Source organism: Hypanus sabinus, chromosome 8 (genome assembly GCF_030144855.1).
Source record: "Hypanus sabinus isolate sHypSab1 chromosome 8, sHypSab1.hap1, whole genome shotgun sequence".
NCBI lineage: Eukaryota > Metazoa > Chordata > Chondrichthyes > Myliobatiformes > Dasyatidae > Hypanus > Hypanus sabinus.
Genome location: NC_082713.1, coordinates 166285350 through 166310242, shown reverse-complemented (window position 1 = coordinate 166310242; position 24893 = coordinate 166285350). Strand labels below are relative to the sequence as shown.

The window sequence follows — 24893 nt, the reverse complement described above, 5'->3', positions numbered from 1 at the left end:
TGAGAGTTGGATGATGGAACAGCATTTCTTCTTTTTACTCTCTTGATTATTGAATGCAAATCTCTTCTACACTTGGCATTTTCAGCCATTTGCAGATATGCAATTGAAACCAATCTTAAGTTTCATTTATCTTCTGAACTGAATAGAGTTCAGGAGAAGGAAACCAGAGGTCCAGGAGCCAGTCCTCATTCGCAGGATCAGAAGTGGAGAGGGTCAGCAACTTTAAATTCTGCAGTGTTATTATTTCATAGGACCTGTCCTGGGCCCAGCATCCAAGTGCAATTACAAAGAAAGCACGGCAGCACCTCTACTTCCTTAGGAGTTTGGGGCGATTGGAAAATCCTACAAATGTAGTGGATACAGCCCAGCCCATCACAGGTAAAGCACTATCCACCACTGAGCAAATCTACATACATACACACACACACGTATGAATTAGACACAGTAGTGGGTCACTTTTTCCACTTGTGCTTCTTCTGTCATTTAATACACTCGACACTTGCATCTACACAGTAAACTTTTAATATCTAATATCCATCCACTACTGACTTAAAAGGACTCTGCTTTCATCTCTCTTTAAGGAAATGAGTTCCCAGCATTTTTTCATACCATGGATCTCTATCATAAACTGAGGGGTCATGGACCCCAGGTTGGGAACCCCTGCTTTAAGGAAATGAGTTCCAAATACACTCAATACTTGCAGGAGATGGGGGAGAATAAATATTTCATCTGATTGACTCCTAGTTTCTCTCAGAAGGGGAAAGACCTTTAAAAGATTACTTAAATTAAGTTCTATCTTGCACTTAAATTCCAGTGGATACAACCTATGCCAAACTAAATTCCCCCAGGGCAACCCACCAAATTCCTGTCATTAGTCTCCCAATCTTCCTCTGAATTCTTTCTTATTTTTTAACATCCTTAAGGAAGCATGTCTGTGTTTAATGCTGTACCTCAGATGAGGTCTCAAGTGCAGCACGTAACTGAAGCATAACCTCCCTGCTTTTTTTTTATTCTACTTCCCTTAACAATAAAAGATAACGGTGTGTTAATTTACTTGGGCTACCTACATGTTAGCCTATTGCGAACCCTTCAAAAGGACAGACAGATTTCTCTGGATATGAGTTCTGCAGTTTTACAACATTTAGGTAAGAGTTAGTTACTGGATACATCACAGAAACAGGCCCTTTGGCCCAACTGATCCATGCCAAACAATCTGCCTAGTTCCATTTGCCTACATTTGGCCAAATATCCCTTTATTTCTGTCCTATCTGTTTACCTCTGAACATCTCTTAAAAGTTGGTAATTGTACCCACCTCTTCTGGCACTTACCCACTTCTACCACTTACCCCTACACTTACCACCACTGCCACCTCCTCTGGAAAATACTCACCCCTATCACTTTCCCTGGCACTTACCATCTCTGCCACCTCCCCTGGGACTTATTCTTCTCCTATGTAGGGGCCATGTGTCTTTTTTTTACTGTTTGTGATACATTCTATGTTGCATGTTTATTATGGGTAATCTGTCATGTGGATTGGGGCGTGGTAGAAGCAAATGAGTATAGTTACATATTCATGCTTTGTCTTTAGGTCAGTTTAGTCTAGTTGAGAGTTAGAGGCAACTGGGATGTTGACCGTTAATTGCAATATTGGTATACTGACTGGAATGCTTAAAAACGTTAACTTATTACACTAACTTCATTAATTCTGATTACGCTAATTTAGTATGACTGCTGATTTATGCTAATTGGAACATTATTAGATTGCTATATTGCTAGTTTTACTTTTGTTAGTTTTTTTTTATTGTTCGCTCCTGCTGGTATCATAATAAAGGATTGAAGGTACTCTTTTCCAATTGGAAATTCATTAGTTTGAAAGTGCGTTATACAGTACAAACCCCTGAACTCAGTCACTCAGCAGTTTTGATTTGTTTTCAAGTAACTGCTAACCTGTCTTCTGATGACCATATCGCATGAGCAATTTTTTTAGAAGTTGTAATACAGTTCATCTTCGGTCACACATTCTGATAAATATGCAATGCAGTAAATGTTCTATGAATAAACAAACTGCTTTTGAATTTAAGTGTTATGAATATTCCATTGGATATTTGCATACCTCTGTGATACTCTGGATTTACATTTTCGTATATGGGGAACAATGGATTTTCTTGTTCGCCTCGTAGCTTTCGACTCCTTAAAACATCCCTGGTGCACAAGTGCAAATATGCATATTGACACTGAAAGAAAAACACAGACAGCAATGAATTATATTTACAGGCTGGAAGAGGCATTAATATCACTAAATATTGCAAATTCATTCACAGATTTTGTTATATAAAATCCTCTCCAACTTAACCTTACTGTTTGTGCAACATCTACAAAGTGCTGGAGGGAATCACCCTCTGGCTAAAGAAATTCATCCTCAGTGTTCTAAATGGGTATCTTTCTATCTTGAGGCTGTGCGCTCTGGTCCTAGACTCCCTCAGTATTAGAAATCAACGTCTATGGAAGGGAACATTTGATACTTTGGCACTTCATAAGTCATAAATGCTGTCTGACCTGTCCCTCCAGCATTTTGTGTATACTGCTCTGGATTTCCAGAATCTCTTGTGTTTATGACATAAAGTACGTCTCCTTGCTTCTTAAATATTCAACTGTTTCAGCAATAATTGTGTCATTATCTCTAAGTAATTAATCCATACATTTAATTGTACCACAATGGGCTTTCAGTTGGTGCTTATAATATTTCTATCATTTTAATTTTAATTAGAGGTTCAGCATGGTACCAGGCTCTTCCAGCCCAACGAGGCCCTGCCACCCATGTGACTAATTAACCTACTAACACGTATGTCCTTGGAATGTGGCAGGAAATGGGCACACCCGGAGAAATCCCATGCAGTCACGGGGAGAACGTACAAACTTGTTACAGATGGCAGAGGAACTGTTGCTGGCGTTGTAATAGCGTTATGGTAACCACCATGCCACTGTGCCACCAATACACTCATTTTCACTATCAAAACCTCTTCTTTTGTAGTGTCTGTCTCATTTTCTGCAGGGCATCATTCTATCAATCACCTCAAAATGTTATTTATTTTGGGATGATATCCTGATGGAACCCACCATGATAAATATGGCACTCGTCTTTCTTGCTCACAAGGATATGTGTATCAGAATGATGCACAACGGGCACCCCATTTTTTAACACCATCAGTTGATAAATTGGGTGGCAGGATGGAGATAAGTCTCAACCAAAGGAGGTGTAAGGTGCTCTTTCCCTCTGCTAGCCTGCAGGTTACCCTTTAGCAATATGTAGCAAATGCTTAGTTCTCTTTGATCAGGGTCAGGTGAAGCCATGGGAGCAGGTGATGTATGGTTATATGAGCAGCTGGTGCAGATCACAAGTCCTGGTTATGCGACCACTGACACCAGGCAGACAATCACTGAAGAGTATTGATAATGGCTGGGGTCACCCATCCTGTAAAGACACTCCCCAGAAGACAGTGGCAAACCACTTCCGTCGAAAAATTTGCCGAGAACAGTCATGGTCATGGAAAGACCACAATCGCCTTTAGCATACAACATGACACATAATGAAGATGATAAAACTGGTGAATAGGATGTTTATTTTTACCAAAGGTAGCTAGAAGCTTTGTGTGATATTTGAATTATACAGCAGTTATGGGAAGGAATAAGAGAGCTGTGACAATTGATTTTCTTTCATCAAATGACAGATGTGCAGTCAATATCATTCATGACCATAGTGCTGTGCATTGAAAAGATGAAGATTGCAATCTGAAGTGCCAGTACAAAGGTGAACTACAGCGGGAGGTGGACCAGCTAGAAAAATGGGCTGAAAACTGGCAGGTGGAATTAAGTTGAAGTGTTGCATTTTGGGAAGACAAACCAGGGTAGGATTTACACAGGGAGCAGTTAGGCCACTGAAGAATGTGGTAGAACAGAGGGAATAATTCCTTGAGAGAGGCATCACAAGTTGCAAAGAGAACTTTTGGCACATGGGCTTTCATAAATCACAGCACTGAATGCAGAGTTGGGAAGTTATGTTGAAGGGTGTAAGACACCGGTAAGGCCAAATTTGGAGTATTGTGTGAAGTTCTTGTCACCTACCTACAGGAAATGTAAGACTGGAGTACAGAGGAAATTTGCAAAGATATTGCTGGGACTTGAGGACCTGAATTATAGGGAAATGGTGAATAGGTTAGGATTTTATTCCCTGGAGCATAGGAGAATGAGGGGAGATTTGAATTACAAAATTGAGAGATATGAATAGAGTAAGTACAAACAGGCTTTTTCCACTGAAGTTGGGTGAGCCTAGAACCAGAGGTCATAGGTTAAGGTAAAACATTACAGGGAAAAGGCAGGAGATTAGATCTGAGAAGGAAATGGATCGGCCATGATGAAATGGCGGGGCAGACTTGATGGGCCAAATGGCCTAGTTCTGCTGCTATGTCTTATGGAATCTCTTATGTACGTCCTCCCCGTGGAATCCGTGGGTTTTCTCCAGGTCCACCAATTTCCTCCCACAGTCCGAAGATGTATCGGGTAGATTAAGTGGCCATTGTAAATTGCCCCATGATTAGGTTAGTGTTAAATTGGGTTTGTTGGGGGTTGCTGGGGTGGTGTGGCTTGCAGGGCCGGAAAGGCCTACTCCAAGCAGTACTGCTAAATAAATAAATAACAAAGTCATAAAATAAAAATCTCTCTTGTAAGGACAGCAGGTATTATAATTAGTTTTTCTAGTTACTGTAATTAATTTCAGATAGAGATCCACATTGTTCATTTTGACAGAGGATTAATGTAAATGAAGGTTGCTGTTCCCTACAGAAAGTGAGGTATCAAACACAGGTGTATCTCAGGGATGGATATGGTAACGTGCGCATTTTGATAATAAATTAACTTACACTGACAGTAATACCACCAAAATGTAACTATGATCCTAGGTGTTCTTTTCCCCAATGTTATACACATCTGACTACATTTCTTTGTAAGCTGCTATCTTCAGCGATCAGGGATCATGTTACCCTGAGTTCTGAATGGCAGAAACAAACAGCTGTTGCAATTGTGAATTAATATGCAAAATTAAAAATCATGCAAATCCAACATTTTCCCATTTTTCTGTCAGGCAAGACTTTCATTATTAAGACCTTCCAAGCCTGGGCACTAAATTTACTCTTGGTTATCTGGTGAAAGAACATGCCCCACAACGAAGTCTGTGTCCCCAAGATAACGTGTCACGGGTGTATTAAAGAAACAATACTGTTAATTCAGATATGGCAATGCTAAACCGCAGAGAGAAATAATCAAATCCTATTACCTCGGTTTGCACCATATATACCCTGTGGAGCCTCAGGTCATACACTGTTCCATAAATGTCCACTGAATCCTTGGTCTCCAACTGCTGAAGGATTCTGTCTAAAGCGATAAATGTGCCTGTTCGACCTACGCCGGCACTGTAAAGGGAAGATAATTTTCATAAAAGAAGCAGCAGCTACCCGAAGTGAATTGAATATCCCCCATTAGCAAATAATATACCAGTGAAATTGTTGGCTGATATCACTATTGACCATTTCAAGATCCAGGTTGAAATGTAGGTCAAACTGACAGTACTGGAATTTTGTCCTAAAATGTTGGAGGAACTCCAGGGCAGGGGATACTTGCTTTTATTAGTCGAGGCACTTAGTTCAAAAGTCAGGAGGTTATGTTGCAACTTTATAAAACTCTGGCTAGGCCACATCTGGAGTATTGCGTACAGGTTTGATTGCCTCACTATAGGAATGATGTTGAGGATTTGGAGAGGGTGTAGAAGAGGTTTCCCAGGATGCTGCCTGGTTTAGAGGGCGTGTGCTATCACGGGAGTCTGCATAGACTTGGGTGAGAGGAGATCTCAAAGATGTTTATAAGATTATAACAGGCATAGATGGGAGTGGACAGAGAGCATGTTTCCCAGGGTTGAAACGTCCAATACCAGAGGGCATGCATTGAAGATGAGAGGAGGTAGGTTCAAGGGGGATGTGAAGGTTACATTTTTTACTCAGAGGCTAGTAGATGCCTGGAATGTGCTGCCTGGTAAAGGCAAATACATTAGAGGCTTTTAAGAGATGTTTGAATAGGATGTAAGGAAGAGAGAAAGGGGGAGGGGAGATGGTGGGGGAGAGAGATGGAGGAAGAGAGAGGGGGACAGAGTGAGGAAGAAAAGAGGAGGGTGGAAGGAGAGGGGTAGATGGAAGCAGGGAGATAATCACAGCTGTTATTTAAACATACTATGATGAATTTATCTGAACTACCAACATTTGAATGACTACATGGCAATTGTTTCCACAGTATTTTCATGTTAACCATTTGTTCAATATATACAAAGTACACCACTAACCTGCAGTGTATAACACTTGGGCCAGAGTTTGGCGATCTGTTAATATAATCCCTCACTGTTCGCACAAACTGAATTAAAGATTGTGCAGTTTCTGGCACCCCATGATCTGGCCAAACAGTGTAGTGAAAGTGACGAACAACTCGTGCACAGTCAAGTTGGTTCTCCTAGATAATAAAAAAATGTTAGGCATTTAGCAATCAGGTCTTCTTGTGTCAGCGGTAGTTCAGATGATGAAGCTGCTACCTCTGAACTGTAGTCCCACGCACAAGAACGTCGGCTCGGACTCTTGAACTGGTTCACACTCCACAGGAAGTGTTGAGTAATCAGTGGCATTACCATCCGACCACAATATCAAACCCACAATGTTATCCATTGCACAATTATGAGGAAGTTCTTGCCCTTGTTATTTCATCAATATGTGCCTCTCACTCTACATTACTGAATCTTGTTTACAAAGTAGTATACAAGTCCCTCACCAACTTTCCTCATTCGGTATATTTAAAGCGGAAATTGATTGGTTCACAGATTCTTCATTATTAAAGGCTTCAAAGGTTATGGGGAAAGGCAGGAGAATAGGGTGGAGCGTGAAAATAAATCAGCCGTGATCACATTTGATAGACTAAATGGTTCAATTCTGCTCATTTGTCTTATGCAGCTTGGTCCTACCATGGAAACAAAGACATTTATAACCTATTGGTATAAAAGGTTAAAAGATACTTACGTTGCAAATTTTGAATTCTCTGATCGTCCATTCAGGTAAAACAGATTCGGACAGCATTTGGACAATGAGGTCTCCATAGTACAAAGCATCGTGATCAAACGGCCAGTAGTGATCACACTTCACCTGCGGACAGGAACACATGAAGCAAACTGTCACCATGTTTCTCATGCACACAAAACAGTATGTAGCACTTACAAGTTGGGCATATGAATAAGCCTTCACAATCTCGCCTTGCATTTTTGCAGGGTTTTTTTTCCGCTAAGCTTGACAGAACCCTGAAAGAGATGATGTAAGAAAGCACTTAACTCAGTGCGCACTTTATTAGGTACGTCTGTACACCTGATTCGGAAATAGTGAAATTTTAAAACAAGTAGAATAATTTTTAATTAAATGGGATTCATGCCCATGTAAAATCAGCCAGAACTGTAGGAACACACAAGTTAGGAAAATGGTATTTGCGTTTTGGCTGACTTCAAATGTAGAGTAACAGCTAAGTGCAGCTATGTACACTATTTTATTAGGAATATCTGATGGTAATGCAAATATCTAATCAGCCAATTATGTGGCAGCAACACAACTCATGCAGACATGGTGAAGAGGTTCAGTTGTTTTTCAGACCAAACATCGGAGTGGGGAAGAAATGTCATCCAAGTGACTTTGACCATGGAATGATTGTTTGTGCCAGACGAGGTAGTTTGAGTATCTCAGAAACTGCTAACCTCCTGGGATTTTCACTCTCAACAATCTCTAGATATTACAGAACATGGTGCGGGAAAAAAAACTTCCAGTGAGAGGCAGTTCTGCGTGCGAAAATGCTTTGTTAATGAGAAAGGTCAGAGGAGAATGGCCAGACTGGATCAGGCTGACAGAAACGCAGATAACCACGCTTTACAGCAGTGGTGTGCAGAAGAATATCTCTGAATATCACAACACATCGAATCTTGAAGTGGAGGGGTAACAGCAACAGAAGATCATATAAGCTGTACCTAATGAAGTGGCCACTGAGTAATTCTATGATTGTTTCCTTGGAGTTTACTGATCCTTTGCTACAACCATGGAGAATTTTGCAGTCATTACTTTTTGGGATGTGGACATTGATAGCAAGGCCATCGTTAATTATTCATTCCTAGTTTAAATGAGTAATTCTTCTGTTTGACACAATTGATACAGAGAGCAGTTAAGATCATTCAAAAGTTTTTATGGCTTTAGTTCCTGCAAGGTAAAGACAACTAGTGATCTTCTCTAACTGTAGTTTTACAAGTATTTACAGTCACTTTTAAGTACTTTTATTTCTAGATGTGTTTTTTCCTCACTGTAAGATCTGAGATTATATTCTCTGGATCATAAGCCAAGTGTCAGTACTGTTACATTGCTCTACCCACTCGTGGTTCCCAGCACCTTCAAGACAATTCTCAACTTACAGCTATGTATATAAAATTGCTGGCAAGTCAAAGATGTATCCCTGTCAAAAAGTAATATGGAATACTTACCCTTCCCTTTTCTACACACTGGGTGACCATAACAATATTGTGAACGTTTTGTTCCCAAACCATTTTCCAAAAGTCATCTTTGGTGCCGGGCAGGGGGCCTTGTGTTGCAATGTATTCTCTTCGGAAATTGCAGCCCTAAAATAGTGAAAAGCAATCAGAACTGTATCAGCAGAAGTCTTCAATGCATTCAAACACAAAAAGCAGCAGAATCATATGATATAGTTAGATAATTCCACTATGGACAGTCCCGAGCCTGCCTGCGAAAAGAGGAGGGTTGGGCGTGGGGTTAACAAACCTGACCCGTAAAAATCCAGTGCTGCAGAAAAGCCAACAGAATTTCCAAAACCTCATCCCTAGGCGAGGAAGGATACACCAAGAAGACAATGTGAAAGATTGGCTCAGGACAGAGGACCCCGGCAAGTTATTATCATTGGCCCATGTCCCAGGAGGGCTCAAGAAGAAGAAGAAGATCAAAGTACTTGTCTAACTTACTGGGATATAGCTGGCATTAATGTAGTCTGAACAAGGATCATCGTCAATGTAGGTTAATTTCACCCTGGTTGTATCATCTAATAGAAAACAAAAAGGGAATTATGGAAAGTAATCAGTCTATTGTTCTGTAGTTGCATTCTGACTATACAGTACTTTAAAAAACCTAAAGATGTTCTACATATAATTAAGATAACTTAGCTAAGATGTTAAAATGCATTATAGCTACATCCATCTCAGGCAAATCAGATAAAATCAACCATGATGGAAAGGCGGAGAAGACTCGATGTGATGAATGGCCTAACTGTGCCCTATGACTTAAGGTCCTATGAATTCTTATATAGACAAAATTTAAAATTTTTTATCAAGCCTCATGAATAAAAATAAACTCAAAGTTATTTCAAAGCAACACACAAAATGCTAGAGGAACTCAGCAGGCCAGGCAGCATCCATGGAAATGAGTAAGCAGTTGATGTTTCAGGCTGGGACTGGTGAAGGGTTTGTTTCACAACCCTCATCCTTTTGAGAAACCTGTTCCTTGTTTTTGTTAAAGATATTCTTCTGGGTTTAAGTTTTCACAGATTCACTCTAACAGAAGGATTCAATTTATTATGTCCTTTAAGCTGTGATACTCTATCACAAGTGGTGGGGTGGAGACACGTATCAACCAAGGAAGGTGTAGGACGCTCCTTCCCTCCGTTAGCTTTTGACCAGCCCACAGTTCACTGTGGGGAGAGGCTACTCAAGGCACAGGACGTAATTAGTGGGTGACACTGGATGTGCGCCTGTGTAAACAAAAGCCCCTTATTCCCTATGCTTTCCTTCTCCTCAGCGGCCATCTTCAGGACAGTAATTTAACATCTAACATGCATCTCAGCAGTCGGTTAATAAAAATAAAAAATAAGTACACAGATGATGGAGATGAGAAGTGAAGACAGAAAACGCTGGCGTCTGTTGAAGGTTTCCACTCCTGAAATGTTAATCACAGATGCTGCCTGGCCTTCTGAGTGTTTCTGCTTTCACACCAGCAATGATACTGCAGTTACAAATTCTTTGTGCACTTCCATCAGGGACCACACATCTCTGTTTCAATTCTGAGTAAGGGAAAGGCAATACTGCCAGTCAACTTCACAAACTTTATGTGGGGGCATGAAAACTTGGTTAGCCAAACTTTAGATCAGGCTGAAGACTGAAGAAATAAACAGAAAATACTCAGCAAGGCAGGCAGCATCTGTGGGAAGAAAATCAGTGAATACTTCAGGTCAAAGACCTGCTGATTATTTCCAGGATATTCTGACTTTATTTCTGACTTCTGCACCAGTAGTTTGAATTCATTTATCATAGAACTAAAATTCCAGATAAATCCTAAAAGTAGGTGACATAAACATTAGACAGTGGAGGTAATAGAAGTTTATATTGAAAGAGCTGGATGAGGAAGGAAGCACAAATGCTCCAGACTGAAGGGACCAGATGAGCAGAGTTACCTGCTTCTATGATGCATTTTCTACGTAGTTCTATATAATGAATCAACTACTGGATATACAGTGTATATGAAAAAAAGCAAGAAATGCATTTTGGAATAAATCAAATACTTCGCAGTAAACTGCCCACAAGCCTGTTCAGATACTGAATCAATCACCCACCCACTCTTCATAATTCCTAAGTGATCTTGGTGGCTCACTCCATCACTCACTCAAGGACAAACTTCCCCTCACGGCCTCCCCAATGGAAAGGAAATTTCAGCCATCAAGTGGCTTACCAAGCTCATTAGAGTATGTCAGTAAACGCTCAACAACATCAGCAGCCGAGTGGAACAACTATTAGCCATTTCTCAACCGGGTAGCACTAAATTCCAGAGTAAGCAAACTGGTGACATGAGAGCTATTACACTTACAAGGCAGAATATTGTTGTATCGATTTTTCCCCCTGTTCTCGGGTAAAAGTGCTGTGTCAAAAGACTGGTTTCTTCCAACATCTTTCAAATCCTTTCAAAAGGAAAACAGTAGCTCAGTATGTGAAGATGAAAGATAACCTTTACATATACTGATGCCCCCTCTCATCACAGAAAATCAACAAAACAAAAAGTGTAATTCAAAAACTGATTAAGGCTAGACTCGTACCTCATATTCCTCAGACAGGAGGTAATTGGAATCTGCTTGAAGTTTGGTAAACTGATTTTCAAACAGGTTGGCCTTAATTTCTCTAGAATGAATTAGATGGAGTTGATTTGTAAGAAACAAATGTATGCACACTTTCATTAAATGTCAATGTTAAATAGTGGAGAGACAAACCTGGAGACTGGAGGCTTCCTGAAAAGAAACACAGAATAGAAGCCCAGTGAGTGCTTTCCACTTCAAATTTTCTTTGTTGAGCAACCAGAAAACTCAAGTTGTAGATGCCGAAATTCTTACCTTCCCTGTACGAGAGGGACGTTTACCGAGGACGGCCTGTCTTTCGGCTTTGACGGTGCTCTGGCCTCAGCACTGCTGCAATTGTAAACAGATTGCAGGTAAATAATTTTTTTAGGAGCAGGCAAAAATGGACATTTCCTAATAAGCCTAAAAAGATTCAGATTAACCCCGATTTTGTACTATATTCTCTATAAAAACAATCGCAGAGTTGTGCAGCACAGAAACAGACACAGTATCTATGCCAACCACCATGCCTATCCATACTAATCCTGGTAGTCTGTATTAATTCCAAATCCCTCCACACCCTGCTCATTCAATACTGTCCAGATGTCACTTACATGCTGTTACTGTTTCCGACTTCACCACCTTCTCTAGTACCTCATTCCACATATCAACTGCTCTTGGTGAGATCACCTTTAAACCTCCTCCCTCTCACCTCAAACCTATGCCCTCATTTAGAATATCCCTTCATCAAAAACCTGCAACCTTGTCGTAGGGTTTGGAGGCTGGGGTAGCTCATTAACTGGAGATCTATGTTGGCTGGAGTCAGGGCCTTGTGCTTTGGCTGTTGGTAGGGTCACCCATGCCAAACAGGTCAGAGGATAGAGGCCAGACTAAGAGTGGTCCACCAGTCCTCCAGGTTCGGGTGTTCAGCTCAGGGCTAACAACCCTGAAAGGTAAAACTAATTTTTGTTTTACAGAAGCAACAATGAAGAATCTTTCAATACAGAGATGGAGGACTTTCACTGCAGCTCTAAATGCCGGTGGCGTAATGGGCAGTACATAAGTACCATGGAAACAGATACAAGCTATCTCCTATACCTATGCCTGTACACGTCTACCATGTCACCTCCCAGCCTCCTTCATTGCTGGGAAAACAACCCTAATATCGCCAATCTTCCCTAATTAGTTAAGTCTTCCAGTCCGGGCCAGATCTTTGTGAATGCTTTCTGTATCCTTCCTAGGTAATCGTGCTTTTCCTATAGTGTGGAGACTGGAACTGCACGCAATACTCCATGTGTGCTTAACTAAAGTTTTATGCAACTGTAACTGATACAGACTCAGAGTCTCCAATGAGGAAGATATACACCTTCCTCCTTGCCCTATCTACCAGAGTTCCCACTGTTAGAGACAACATACTTGTAACATCAAAGACTACAAAATTCCCCAAAGCCGTCACTCATTAATTCCCGACCTACTTTAACTTGCCAAACCTGTATCGTTTAGTTAAATTCCATCAGCCACTCCCCTGTGCACTTTCCTTCTTGAACCTTAGACAACCTTCTTCACTGTACACTTTAACACCAATTTTGGTTTCATCTATAAATGTACTTACCTCACCACCTATGTGCTCATCCAATTGATTAATATAGATGACAAGCAACAGAGGACACAGCACCGGCCCTGGTGACACTACACTGGCACCCTCTGCCTCTCCCATCAAGGCAATTTTGTATTCAATTGGCTATTCCATGCACCAGCATACCACATGGACTTTATCAAAGGCCATACTAGAGGTGGTGAAGTCAATGTTTACTGCCTTTTCCTCCCTAATATTCTTGCTCCCCTCTTCAAAGAGCTTGTGACATATGATTTCCCATGAGTGAAGCCAAGTGTCTATCCCTAATTAGTCCTTGTCTTTCCAAATGCAAGCTAATCCTGTGTCTTGGAATTCCTTTCAACAACTTTCTCAGCACTAATGTAACATTTACTGGTCTATGGACCCCAGGCTTTTCCCTGCCACCCTTCTTAAATAAAGCCACGACATTAGCTATCATCTACTTTTTGGGTGCCGGGCCAGTGACTAACAAAGATACACGGATCTCTGCCAAGGCCTCAGCAATCTCCTCCTTTGCTTCTCCTAGGATATGGCCAGGTCTGGCTCCAGGGATTTATCCACCAGTCCTGAAGAAAGGTCTCGGTCTGAAATGCTGAAATTCATTTCCATAGATGGTGCCTGGCCTGCTGAGTTCCTCCAGCATTTTGTGCATGTTGCTCTGGATTTCCAGCATCTACAGACTTTCTCATGTTTATGAATTATCCACCTTTATGTTTTTCAATACCTGTAAACACCTTTACCTTCATAATGTTGAGAAGCTTAGGATATTACTCTTCCCTCCTCAGAAATCATTAGCCTCCATGACCTTCTCCACAGTAAATACAGATGACTAATATTTATTAAGACCCCATTGATTGCCCATGGCCCCCCCCCCCCACAATTAACCCCAAAGGGACCTACTCTCCTTGTACTCTTAACATTTTTATAGAATCTTTTTGGATTCTTCATTACCTCATCAGCCAGAGGTATCTCACAGCCCATTTTTGGTCCTCCAAGTTTCAATCCTAAGTGTGCCCCAAATCCTTTATACATCTCAGGATACTCATTTGATCCTAGCTGCCTACATCTGACACATGCCCCTCCTTTTTCCTGATCAAACCCTCAACAGCTGGGGATCCTTAAAAATGGCAGCCTTACCCTTCTCTCTACCCGCTGTTCCTGAACTCTTATCTCACTTGCCAGAGCCCCCTTTTGCCTGAAAACACCCTCTCCAAATAAAATTCTGAGAGTTTCTGTCCAATGCTATTGAAATTAGCTTTCCCACAATTTATAACTTTAGGTTGAAGACCTGCCCTCGTTTCCATGACTAGCTTCCTGCCACTGTCTCCACAGAGTTTGTATGTTCTCCCTGTGACCGTGTGGGTTTCCTCTAGGTGCTCCAGTTTCCTCCCACAGTCCAAAGATGTACCAGTTGGTAGGTTAATTTGTCATTGCAATTTGTCCCATGAATAGGCTAGGATTAAATCAGGGTGGTGCAGCTCAAAAGGCCTGTCTGTGCTGTATTTCAATAAACGAAAATAAGTAGAATTAAGATCATATCCCCAAAGTGCTTCTCTACCAATGAATCAACCACTTGCCCAGGAGCTAAATTGTAGGTGTTTTCCCATTAGGACTGTCTAATGGTCACATGCACATTAAAACGTATGGTGAGATGCATCGTTTGCATCAATAACCTACGCATTCCAATCATGTGCTGGGGCAGCCTGCCAGCGTCGCCATGCTTCCAGCTTTAACAAATCACGCTCACAATTTACTAATCCAGATGTCTCTGGAATGTGGGAGGAAACTGGGGCACCTGCAGGAAATCAAAATGGCACGGGAAGAATGCAGAACTGAACTCCGATTGCTGATCGCTGGAACTGTAAAGCGATGTGCTAACCACTATGCTACTGAAACCTGTCCTGGACACACACAGCAAATCTGCCCCATCTAATCCCTCAGTACTAGGGCAATCCGAGTCAGCATCAGTTCAGTTAAAATCATCTACTATGTTAACCCTGTTATTCCAAATGTGTGGCAGGGTGGAGATATGTCTCCAACAAAGGAGGTGTAAGGCACTCCTTCCCTCCACTAGCCTGCAGGTCACCCTTGGGCAAGATGTAGCAAATAGTTAGTCCTCTTCGATCAGGGCCATGGAAGCAGGTGGTGGATGGTCGTTTGAGCAGCTGGTGCTTATCACAAATCCTGGTTATGCGACCACTGACGCCAGGAAAACAATTTCTTAAGAGCATTGATAATGGCTGGGGCCACCTGTCTTGTAAAGGCACTGCCCAGAAGAAGGCAATGGCAAACCACTTCGACAGGAAAAGGTTGTCAAGAACGATCACGGTCACGGAAAGAATATGATCGTCCATGTCATACAACATGGCACATAACAAACAAATGCTAATTCTTACACACATCTGTAATCACCCTCACATTTGCTCCTCAGTTAGTTCAAAGTTCAGAGAAAATTTATTGTCAAAGTATGTATATGTCACCATATACAACCCTGAGATTGATTTTCTTGTGGGCATTCACTGTAGAACAAAGCAATAAAATATTACCAATGAAAAACCGGACAGAAATGAAGGATGACAAGCAACCAATATGGAAATGCAGACAGACTGTGCAAATACAAAATAATAATAATAAATAATACTGAGAGCATAAGTTGTAAAATCCTTGAAAGTGGGTCGATAGGTTGTGGAATCAGTTCAGAATTGAGGAGAGTGAAGTTACCCACACTGTTCAGGAGCCTGATGGCTGAGGTGTAATAACTGTTGCTCAAACTCCTGAAGTACCTTGAATCCATAGTAACAAAGATTTTGATGGTACGTGGACAGAAAAAAGATTCAGAGTGTGAAACTAGCCCGAAATAATGTAGAAACTGTAGAAATACTCACAGAGATCTCACTTTTCTTCGACAAAGTATGACAGCCATGACTGAAATGAGTAAAATGATCAGGAACACACCAACACTTGCTCCTTCTATGACACCGAAGAGAGGCTCTAAATTTGGAACAGAAAATTGTGCCATCAAGTTAAAATGTTCAGCTTAGAATCTATTTAAAATGATTGTAGTATCTATTGAGCTTATCAAAGTACAAGGCTTAATAATTTCTCCACTCTTACGTTCATGTCGATTTGGTCAAGCAAACACCTACCTGAATCAGTGGTAATGGGCAAAGAGAAATAGGTGTCAGAAAATAATGGGTTGCCCATATCTTCATCAAACAGCTGAGTGAAGGCGCGTACACTGATTCTGAAAGAGTGACCACACGTCAGTTTTTGCAAGGTTGTAGAATTACAAACAGTGACACTGTGTGAGAATATGTGGAGTTCTTCAAAGAGATCTGACCTGTATGATGTTTTGGATTTTAAAGGGCCATCACAGAACGTCTTCTGCTCCTTCTCGCACTTCCCTCCCAGTCTGTCCATCTGAGCTCCAATTTTTATTTCAAAGTTCTGGAATGTCCCATCAGGGTTTTCTGTGCACTTGCTTGAAAAATAATCTGTCTGATAGTTTCGAACTGAATTGTTGTGTTTGTATTCTAGATAAGATGGCAAAGGGTGCTGTTTCTCTGGCTTTGAATTATCGGTACCTAAAAACAGAAGTATTGAAGAATTTATTTATTGAGATGCAGTGTGGATAGACTCTTACAGCCCAGCAATCCCCGATTTAATTCTAGCCTAATCACAGGAGAATTTACAATGTCCAATTAACCTATCAACTGTATGTCTTTGGACTCTGGGAGGAAACCAGAACACCCGGAGGAAATCCATGCAGTCACATGAAGAACATACAAACTCCTTACAGACAGCGGCAGGAATTGAACCTGGGTCTCCTGTGCTATAAAACTTTGTGCTAACCACTATGCTACCATGCCTCCCCTCACTCTTGTCAAGATCATATGATAACAGAACAGAACTAGGCCATTCAGCCCATTGAGTTTGCTCCACCACTTGGCTGCTTTTCACAACCCCACTGTTCAGCTTTCTTCCCATCACCCTTAATCCCTCCGCCCTTACAAATCAAGAAGTTTATCAATCTCTTTCTTAAATACTGCCAGTGACTTGGGCTCCACAGCCATCCTTGGCAATGAATTCCACAGATTCACCACTCTCTGGCTGAAGAAATTCCTCCTCACCTCAGTTTTAAAAGGAACTTCCCTCTATTTTGAGGCTCTGGCTTTGGAATCTAGATCCAGCAGTTACACTGTTATGAGTATATCCCCAGTGAAAACACAGGACAAAATGTTCAGGATTTCTGTGGTACCAAATGTGGCCTCTGTGTATGACTGGCTGTACTTTGTCCCCCCACAGATACTGCTGAGGATCTCCAGGTTCCAGTGTATGCAGTCTTCCACCTCTCTGCTGTTTTGTGTACATCAGTAGATTTGACTTTTTTTAAACATGTAACAGTATATAAACTAACAACTGGAAAAATATATTTCAGTGAAAAGAAACAACAAACTAAATATATCCAGATAAAGAAGAAAGAAACAACTGCGAGCAGGAAAGATTATGTTAAGTGCAGACAATATGGGATCAGTTAAGAGGAAACGCCAAGAGATTAGGAAAGAAATTTTGTAAACATAAGAATATGAAGAAGAACTACAAAATTAAGTTGTCAAAGAATATACAAAAATAGAAAAATATGTTACAGGCACATCAATAAAAGATGATGACTGGTGGGATGGAGATACGTCTCTACCAAAGGAGGTGTAAGGTGCTCCTTTTCTCCGCTAACCTGCAGGTCTCCTTGGCCAAAGTGCAGCACCTGCCTAGCCCCCGATTAGGGTCATATGAAGCCATGGGAGCAGGTGGTGGATGGTCGTATGAGCAGCCGGTGCAGATCACAAGTCCTGGTTATGTGACCACCGACACCATGCAGACAATCTCTGAAGAGTATTGATAATGGCTGGGGTCACCCGTCTTGTAAAGACACTCCCCAGAAGAAAGGCAATGGCCTTAATTGTCCTTGAGAAGGTGGCAGTGAGCTGTTTTCTTGAAACAATTAAGGTACTGTGGTACAGCACAGAGGATTTGGACCCACGCGTTTCCAGGTCAGTATGGTGAGCTGTTTGGATGAGTACCTTTGGGTGGTGGTGTTCCCGTGTGACTGCAGCAATGTGCTCCTTGGTGGAAATGTTGTGGGTTTGGAGAGGTGCTGTTGAGGAGCCTAAGTGAGTACCTGCAGTACTTTCTGTAGATGGTACACACTGCGGTGGAAGGAGCAAATGCTTGGATTTGTTGAAGAGTTGGGCATGGGGCTAGCAACCCAGTCCTGTAAAAACCCAGAGCTACAGAAAGGCCATCAGAAGCTCTGAGGTCCCCATCCTGGGCAGAGGAAGGATACGCCAAGAAGATGGGCTACACCTGGGAACAACTTGAAAGACTGGCCTAGGACAAAAGACTGTTGAGCTGCTTTTGGCAACCTAGGCTCCAGTTGGGATGATGGGAATAAGTAAGTTATTACTTACCTAAGCACTGCTTTGCACTGGGATTTACCGAGCTACACCTGACATTGGAGCATAGGTATTTCATGAAATAAATACATTTAAAAAGGAAAAAGAAGATTTATTAAACAGGTTAAACAAACATGAAGAGTATAATGTTCAGGTGGATTGTATTCACACATTTTTTAAAAGAATCTTGGATAAACACAAGAGATTCTGCAGATGCTAGAAATCCAGAGAGAGAAAGACACACACACACACACACACACACACACATACACACACACACACTCTCTGCTGGAGGAACTCAGCAGGTCAGGCAGCATCAATGGAAAGGAATAAACTGTCCATGTTTTAGGCAGAGATCGTTCTTCGGGGCTGGAAAGGAAGGAGGAAGAAGCCAGAGTAAGAAGGTGGGGGTGGGGGGAGGAGGAGGAGGATGAGAACAAGCTCCTTTTAAAGATAAGCAGTACTGCACATATTGAATCATTCATTTTAAACAATGTAGTGCCAGAGGACTGGCAGTAGCAGATGTAATACCTATGCTTCAGAAGGGAGAAGGAACATATCTACGGAACTATACAACTGCCAACTAAATAATGGGATGCCTCCGAAAGCAGGGACAAAAAGAACATCCAGATATGAAAAGTAATAATGAAACATCAGCATGGTTTTCACAAGGACACCCTGCTTGGCCAAACATATTCATTGTTTCCTGAGGATGTAATAGAAAGTGCTGGCGCGTGGTTAAGGCGTTGATCTAGTGATCTGAAGGTCGCTCGTTCAAGCCTCAGCTAAGGCAGCATGTTGTATCCTTCAGCAAGGAACTTAACCACACATTGCTCTGCGACGACACCAGTGCCAAGCTGTATTGGCCCTTGCCCTTCCCTTGCACTCCACGGTGGCATGGAGAGGGGAGGCTTGCAGTTTGGGCAACTGCCGGTCTCCCATACAACCCTGCCGAGGCCTGCACTTTGGAAACTTCCCAAGGTGCAAATCCATTGTCTCTTAAGACTAATGGATGCCTATATATAATAGAAAGAGCAGACAATAGCCATGTACAAGGTGAGGTGTAAATAAGAATAAAGTGTAAAAGCTATCAAAAGTGTCGTGCAGGTAAATGATAAAGTGCAAGAACATTACGAGGTAGATGTTGAGGTAAATAGTCCATCTTATCACCGTAGAAGTCCGATAACAATGGGATAGAAGCTGGCTTTTTGTTATCAGGCTCTTGAATTAGACCTCCTGTAGAGGAATAGTTACTGGCTGGCTTCAGGACAGAAAACAGAGAGTGGAATCGGGTGGCCAACCACAGTGAAAGATCAGAATTTAGTGAGGAGATTGTTGTGTGAGGATGGTGTTTGAACATCTCGCATGAATAAATGGGGGTGAATGTTTTACAGTTATGTATGTGATGCACCGAAAGCATCATTGAGGACCAGAACGGGCCCTTCAACGCATTGAGTGGGTGCTGTCAAATGACTACAAACTAAAATTCTTCACTTGTCGCACTCTATTCTCCCCAATTTCCTATTAACTCTCACCAGATTCACTCACAAACACACTCAGTGTAATCTAGAATGACCAATTATCCTACCAAATCACATGGCCTCGGGATTCAGGAGGGAAAATAAAGAGCATCTAGAGGAAACCTGAATGGTCACAGGGAGAACGTGCAAACTCCACACAGAGAGCAACGGAAGTCAGGACTGAATCATCATTGGAATTGTGAGGCAACAGTTCTAAATGGTGGACCACTGTTCCAGACCTTAAGCTAGTTCAACCAAAAGTCAGAAAAATCCCTCACTGAAGTACATACAAACTTGCAGAATTTATATTAAAATACATTTTGAGATTCCATAGCCTCATTTGCTTTGCCCCTCTATTAGAAGGTTGGTCCAAGTTAAGACGTAAATCTTCATTTTTCATTCAGCATCAAAGAACCATGTAAGTAGACACAATGAAGAGTCAGGAAAAGGTCTACTGCACCACCTTTCCTGTCTTTGATAGAAACAAATTAGCTCTGGAGTTAAAATCTTGAAACACGCATTTGTTATTTCCTCCAGGAGCATGGGCTGATGGACAGGATGCCAATCCAGACATAACTGTTTATATTTTGTCCCCCCTTGAGTTATGTTCATCAGTATTAGTTACCTGTGGCAGCCATGACAAATAATACTTACTTTCTGATTCATAGACTATCACAGTGAAGTTCTTGATGGCTCCATTGACGTCGCTAAACCAACTGCAATTAAAGTTGAAATGTATGGTGGACTTGGTAATGATGACGGCTTTATGATCAACACGGATATGTGGCGGTGGAGGTGGAGGACCTGGAGGAAAAGTACACATGGATAAGTTTTTAGCTTTTAGTTTTATGCACACAATGTGACCTGTTTCATCATTTCCATGGATGCTGCCTGACCTGCTGAGTTCCTCCAGCATTTTGTATAAAACCAATGATGGCTTACACCAAACTAATCTGTCAAAATAACATTATTACAGAAGTTAAATAACTTGGAGCTGGTCAGTGATGTAGTGGCATCCGCACCGGGCATCGAGGCATGTTCGAATCTGGCCAGCTGCTTGCATGCTTTCCATCTGTGTTGGGCTGAGCATCAAAGTAGCAACTTGACCTTGTAAAAACAGGTAAATGCTAAAGAAACGGCAAGGTTGCCGCCCGATGTGCCACAAGGCTTGGAGAGGAACAAGAACAACAAATAACTTGGAGTGAGAAACAAAAAAGAAAGAAGTTTAAGATTAAAGAAACGTCACCATTGAACCCCCACCCCCCCCCCCCCCACAACAAGAAATCGCAAATAGATTGCTGTCAGTAGTCAAAATTGAAATCAATTGAAATGTGTCCCCGGAGAAAGACATCACATGTGTGCGTGATTTCCTTTTATCAAAATTCAATTAACACACACAAAATGCTGGAGGAGCTCAGCAGGTCAGGCAGCATCCATGGAAATGAATAAACCGTCGATGTTTCCATGGAAATCAGCAAATACAATTACACTGTTCTCTGTAGGTGCCACAATAACTACAATGTACCAAATCAATGGTGATGAGTTATATCAGAACTAATATCACTGACACATGTCATGTAATTTGTTGTTGATTAGTAGTGGTACAGTGTTATTCTATAAGATAATTATCAATGTCACCAAAGACACTCTCAAATTTCTACAGATGTACCATGGAGAGTATTCTAACTGGCTGCATCACCGTCTGGGATAGGTGGGAGGGGGGGGGGGCAGGACACTGCACATGATCAAAATAGAGAATTGTAAACTCAGTCAGCTCCATCATGGGCACCAGCCTCTGTAGTATCCAGGACATCTTCAAGGAGCGATACCTCAAAAAGGTGGCATCCATCATTAAGGACCCCCCTCACCCAGGACATGCCCTCTCCTCACTGTTACCATCAGGTAGGAGGTATCGGAGCCTGGAGGCACACACTCAATGATTCAGGAACAGCTTCTTCCCCTCTGCCATCCGATTTTGAATGGACATTGAACTCATGAACACTAACCAACTAGTTTTTAAATCTTTATTTTTGCACTATTTATTTAATTTAACCTTTTCAATAATTACACTTCTTACTGTAATTTATGATAATGATGTTTCTATTATGTATTGCCTTGTACTGCTGCTGCAGAACAACACATTTCGGGATGTGTGCTGGTGATATTAAACCTGATTCCAATTCTGATTCTGAAAGATTCTGAATAAAGTGGCTGGCAAAACTGGTATTGAGAAATACAAAAAAGACAAGTGCCTGGAGGAGGGAACTAATTTTTAGGGCTGCAGTGACTACGGTGAAGGAGATGAAGCACTGGAGGATGGGAACCTACAGCAGATGCCAAAAGGCTTGGAAGTCAATGCTGCCTATACTCTGGCCAAGGCTCCCAGTTTGAGATGTGTTGGCGGCAGCTGGTCAATGATGGGTGCTGACATAGCATGCTTATAACTTGCTAAACCTAACTGGTATGTCTCTAGAACGTGGGAGGAAACCAGAGTACCCGGAGGAAACCCACACAGTCACAGGGAGAATGAGCAACCTCCTTACAGACAGCGGTGGGGATTGAATCCTGATCTTAAAGTGTTACGCTGACCACTACGCTACCGTGCCAACCTATGAAGTAAGCAAAAAACTATCAGGAAACTACCTAGGTTCAGGACAAGAAAGGCACAGAAGCTGCACAATTTAGCTCATCCTGCTGCCCGGTGTGGACTCCATGAAGGATGAAACAAATGGTCTAAACCGGGTGAGGGCAGCTGGTGGCCTCATACCCAGTGAGAGAGGGACACGCCTGTCCTAGCATGCGAAGTCAGCTCCGGCGGACTGGGCAGATGAGATCCAACAGCTAGAAAGGCAGTACTGCAACTCTGCAGAGAGCGAAGGGCATGATAAGGCACAGAAGATGTCATGGTCATCCACTGCAACCAAGGAAGACCCCAGTTTATGACACTTATTCGTACCACTGGACCTGGACTTCTGAGGTCAAGAGAGTGGAACTGCCCCAGTGCAATGGCTTTTCCACTTCAAAAACTCTTGATTGGCCTTATCTCAAATAATAACAAGGCAGCCTACAGAGAAGAAGTCATCATCCTGACATAGTGGTGTCAAGAAAGCAACCTCTTCCTCAATGTTGCAAAAACAAAGGAGCTGGTTGTGGATTACAGCAGGAATGGAGACAGGCTGGCCCCTATTGACATCAATGGATCTGGGGTTGAGAGGGTGAACAGCTTTAAGTTCCTCAGCATACACATCACCGAGGATCTCATCTGGTTTGTACATACTGGCTATATGGTGAAAAAAGCACAACAATGCCTCTTTCATCTGAGACGGTTGAAGTTTGGCATGAGTCCCCAAATCCTAAGGACTTTGTACAAGGGCACAATTGAGAGCATCCTGACTGACTGCATCACTGCCTGGTATGGGAACTGTACTTTCCTCAATTGCAGGACTCTGCAGAGAGTGGTGTGGACAGCCCAGCTCATCTGTAGATGTGAACTTCCCACTATTCAGGACATTTACAGATACAGGTGTGTAAAAAGGGCCCGAAGGATCATTGGGGACCCGAGTCATCCCAACCACAAACTGTTCCAGCTGCTACCATCCAGGAAACGGTACCACAGCATAAAAGCCAGGACCAACAGGCTCCGGGACAGCTTCTTCCACCAGGCCATCAGACTGATTAACTCACGCTGATACAATTGTATTTCTATGCTATATTGACTATTACAAATAGTATTATTACAAATTACTCTAAATTGTACGTTGCACATTTAGATGGAGATGTAAAGATTTTCACTCATGTATGTGAAGGATGTAAGAAATAAAGTCAATTCAATTCCTGAAATTGTGGGATACAATGGACAACCACTATCCATCAATATTGGTGACCAGGGCACTTTGTTTGAACAGGATTCTTCTAATCTACCATGTCATTAAGTTGCCTTCCATCCTAAATTTCAGATAAACTAGTAACTTTAAAAAACCCTTTAAATGTTTAACTGTGAATACTTACTATCAATCATAGTAATAACACTGTCCTCAACAGCATCACTGGTCATTTCATCTGAGATGACCTTTATAGCTACTAAATATTTTTTGTCTGGCTCAAGATCCTTGATGATATGTTGAACCAACCCTTTTTCGATTCTTCTTGAGTACACCAACTCCTTTTTGTCATGGTGGTAGCACTCAACGTCGTAGCCATTGTAGTCTGAGTCAGGGTGTGTCCATGAACAGGAGACTGCCGTGGAGCTTTGTGGCCGACATCGGATATGTTGTATTTTGTCAGGCTCTGGAACATTGCAAATTGCATAGAAACTTTCATATTAGCATTGGTTCTTTTTTTTTTACAAATTTGGAATATAATCTGCTAAAAGCAAGCTTTAATGTAATGTAAGCCCGGCTTGTCAAATGCATGCATTGGAAACTCTCAGGAAGATGGGTGTTGCAAGTTGGCCAAACAGGGCAGCAGCCTAAGTGAAAGTCTATGCTCAAGCTTATTTACAATGTAGCCATGAGTACTTGCACACATGCCTCTCTAAAGGAAATCTTATGTTACAGTTCATGGCCCTCCCTACTGTGCCCATCTTCTCAGCCAGAAGCTTGACAACCAAGGATTTGGAATTGTCTCCCGAACCAACAGCAGAACACACATCTCTTTAAACCATCCTTCAGAATTTGCCTGTTCAATAATGTTCCCCTGCTCCCAAAATGTTTTTGATCAGGACGGGAAAGGTTGAGCAAGTTCAGGTCCCTGGGTGTCAACAGCTCTGAGGATCTATCCTGGACCCAACATATTGATACAATTACAAAGAAGGCATGACAGCAGCTATATTTCATTTGGAGTTTGAAGCTCTTTGCTAAAATCCTCACCTCTCACCCTTAACTTGTTGGAAATCTCATCTGCAGGGAATTGGAAGAGCCCCAAATGTAATAACATTCTTGTTGAACATCTAATTTTTGCAAACTCACATGAGAGTGAGTTATCTTCAGTACTTAACTATTATAAAGAGCCAAAAAAGTTACATATTAAAACATTAATTTATTCCATCATACACATTGTGTAATATTTTCACAAAAAAACTTCTTACT

General features: G+C 41.8%; 1 protein-coding gene across 4 annotated transcripts in view; it reads right to left on the bottom strand.

Moving 5' to 3' along the window:
• ptprb (protein tyrosine phosphatase receptor type b) overlaps positions 1–24893 on the bottom strand; it is a 103959-nt gene that overhangs the window by 3612 nt on the left and 75454 nt on the right. For all 4 annotated transcript variants that reach the window (XM_059978443.1, XM_059978444.1, XM_059978445.1 and 1 more), the window contains 15 exons: positions 23815–24093; positions 20461–20610; positions 16177–16420; positions 15983–16080; positions 15722–15827; positions 11498–11572; positions 11378–11395; positions 11207–11288; positions 10981–11071; positions 9090–9166; positions 8598–8732; positions 7108–7230; positions 6387–6550; positions 5331–5466; positions 2115–2235 (listed from right to left, as the gene is read on the bottom strand). In XM_059978443.1, the coding sequence (XP_059834426.1) occupies positions 2115–2235; positions 5331–5466; positions 6387–6550; positions 7108–7230; positions 8598–8732; positions 9090–9166; positions 10981–11071; positions 11207–11288; positions 11378–11395; positions 11498–11572; positions 15722–15827; positions 15983–16080; positions 16177–16420; positions 20461–20610; positions 23815–24093 (1899 nt within the window). The remainder of the gene's footprint in view (positions 1–2114; positions 2236–5330; positions 5467–6386; positions 6551–7107; positions 7231–8597; positions 8733–9089; positions 9167–10980; positions 11072–11206; positions 11289–11377; positions 11396–11497; positions 11573–15721; positions 15828–15982; positions 16081–16176; positions 16421–20460; positions 20611–23814; positions 24094–24893) is intronic.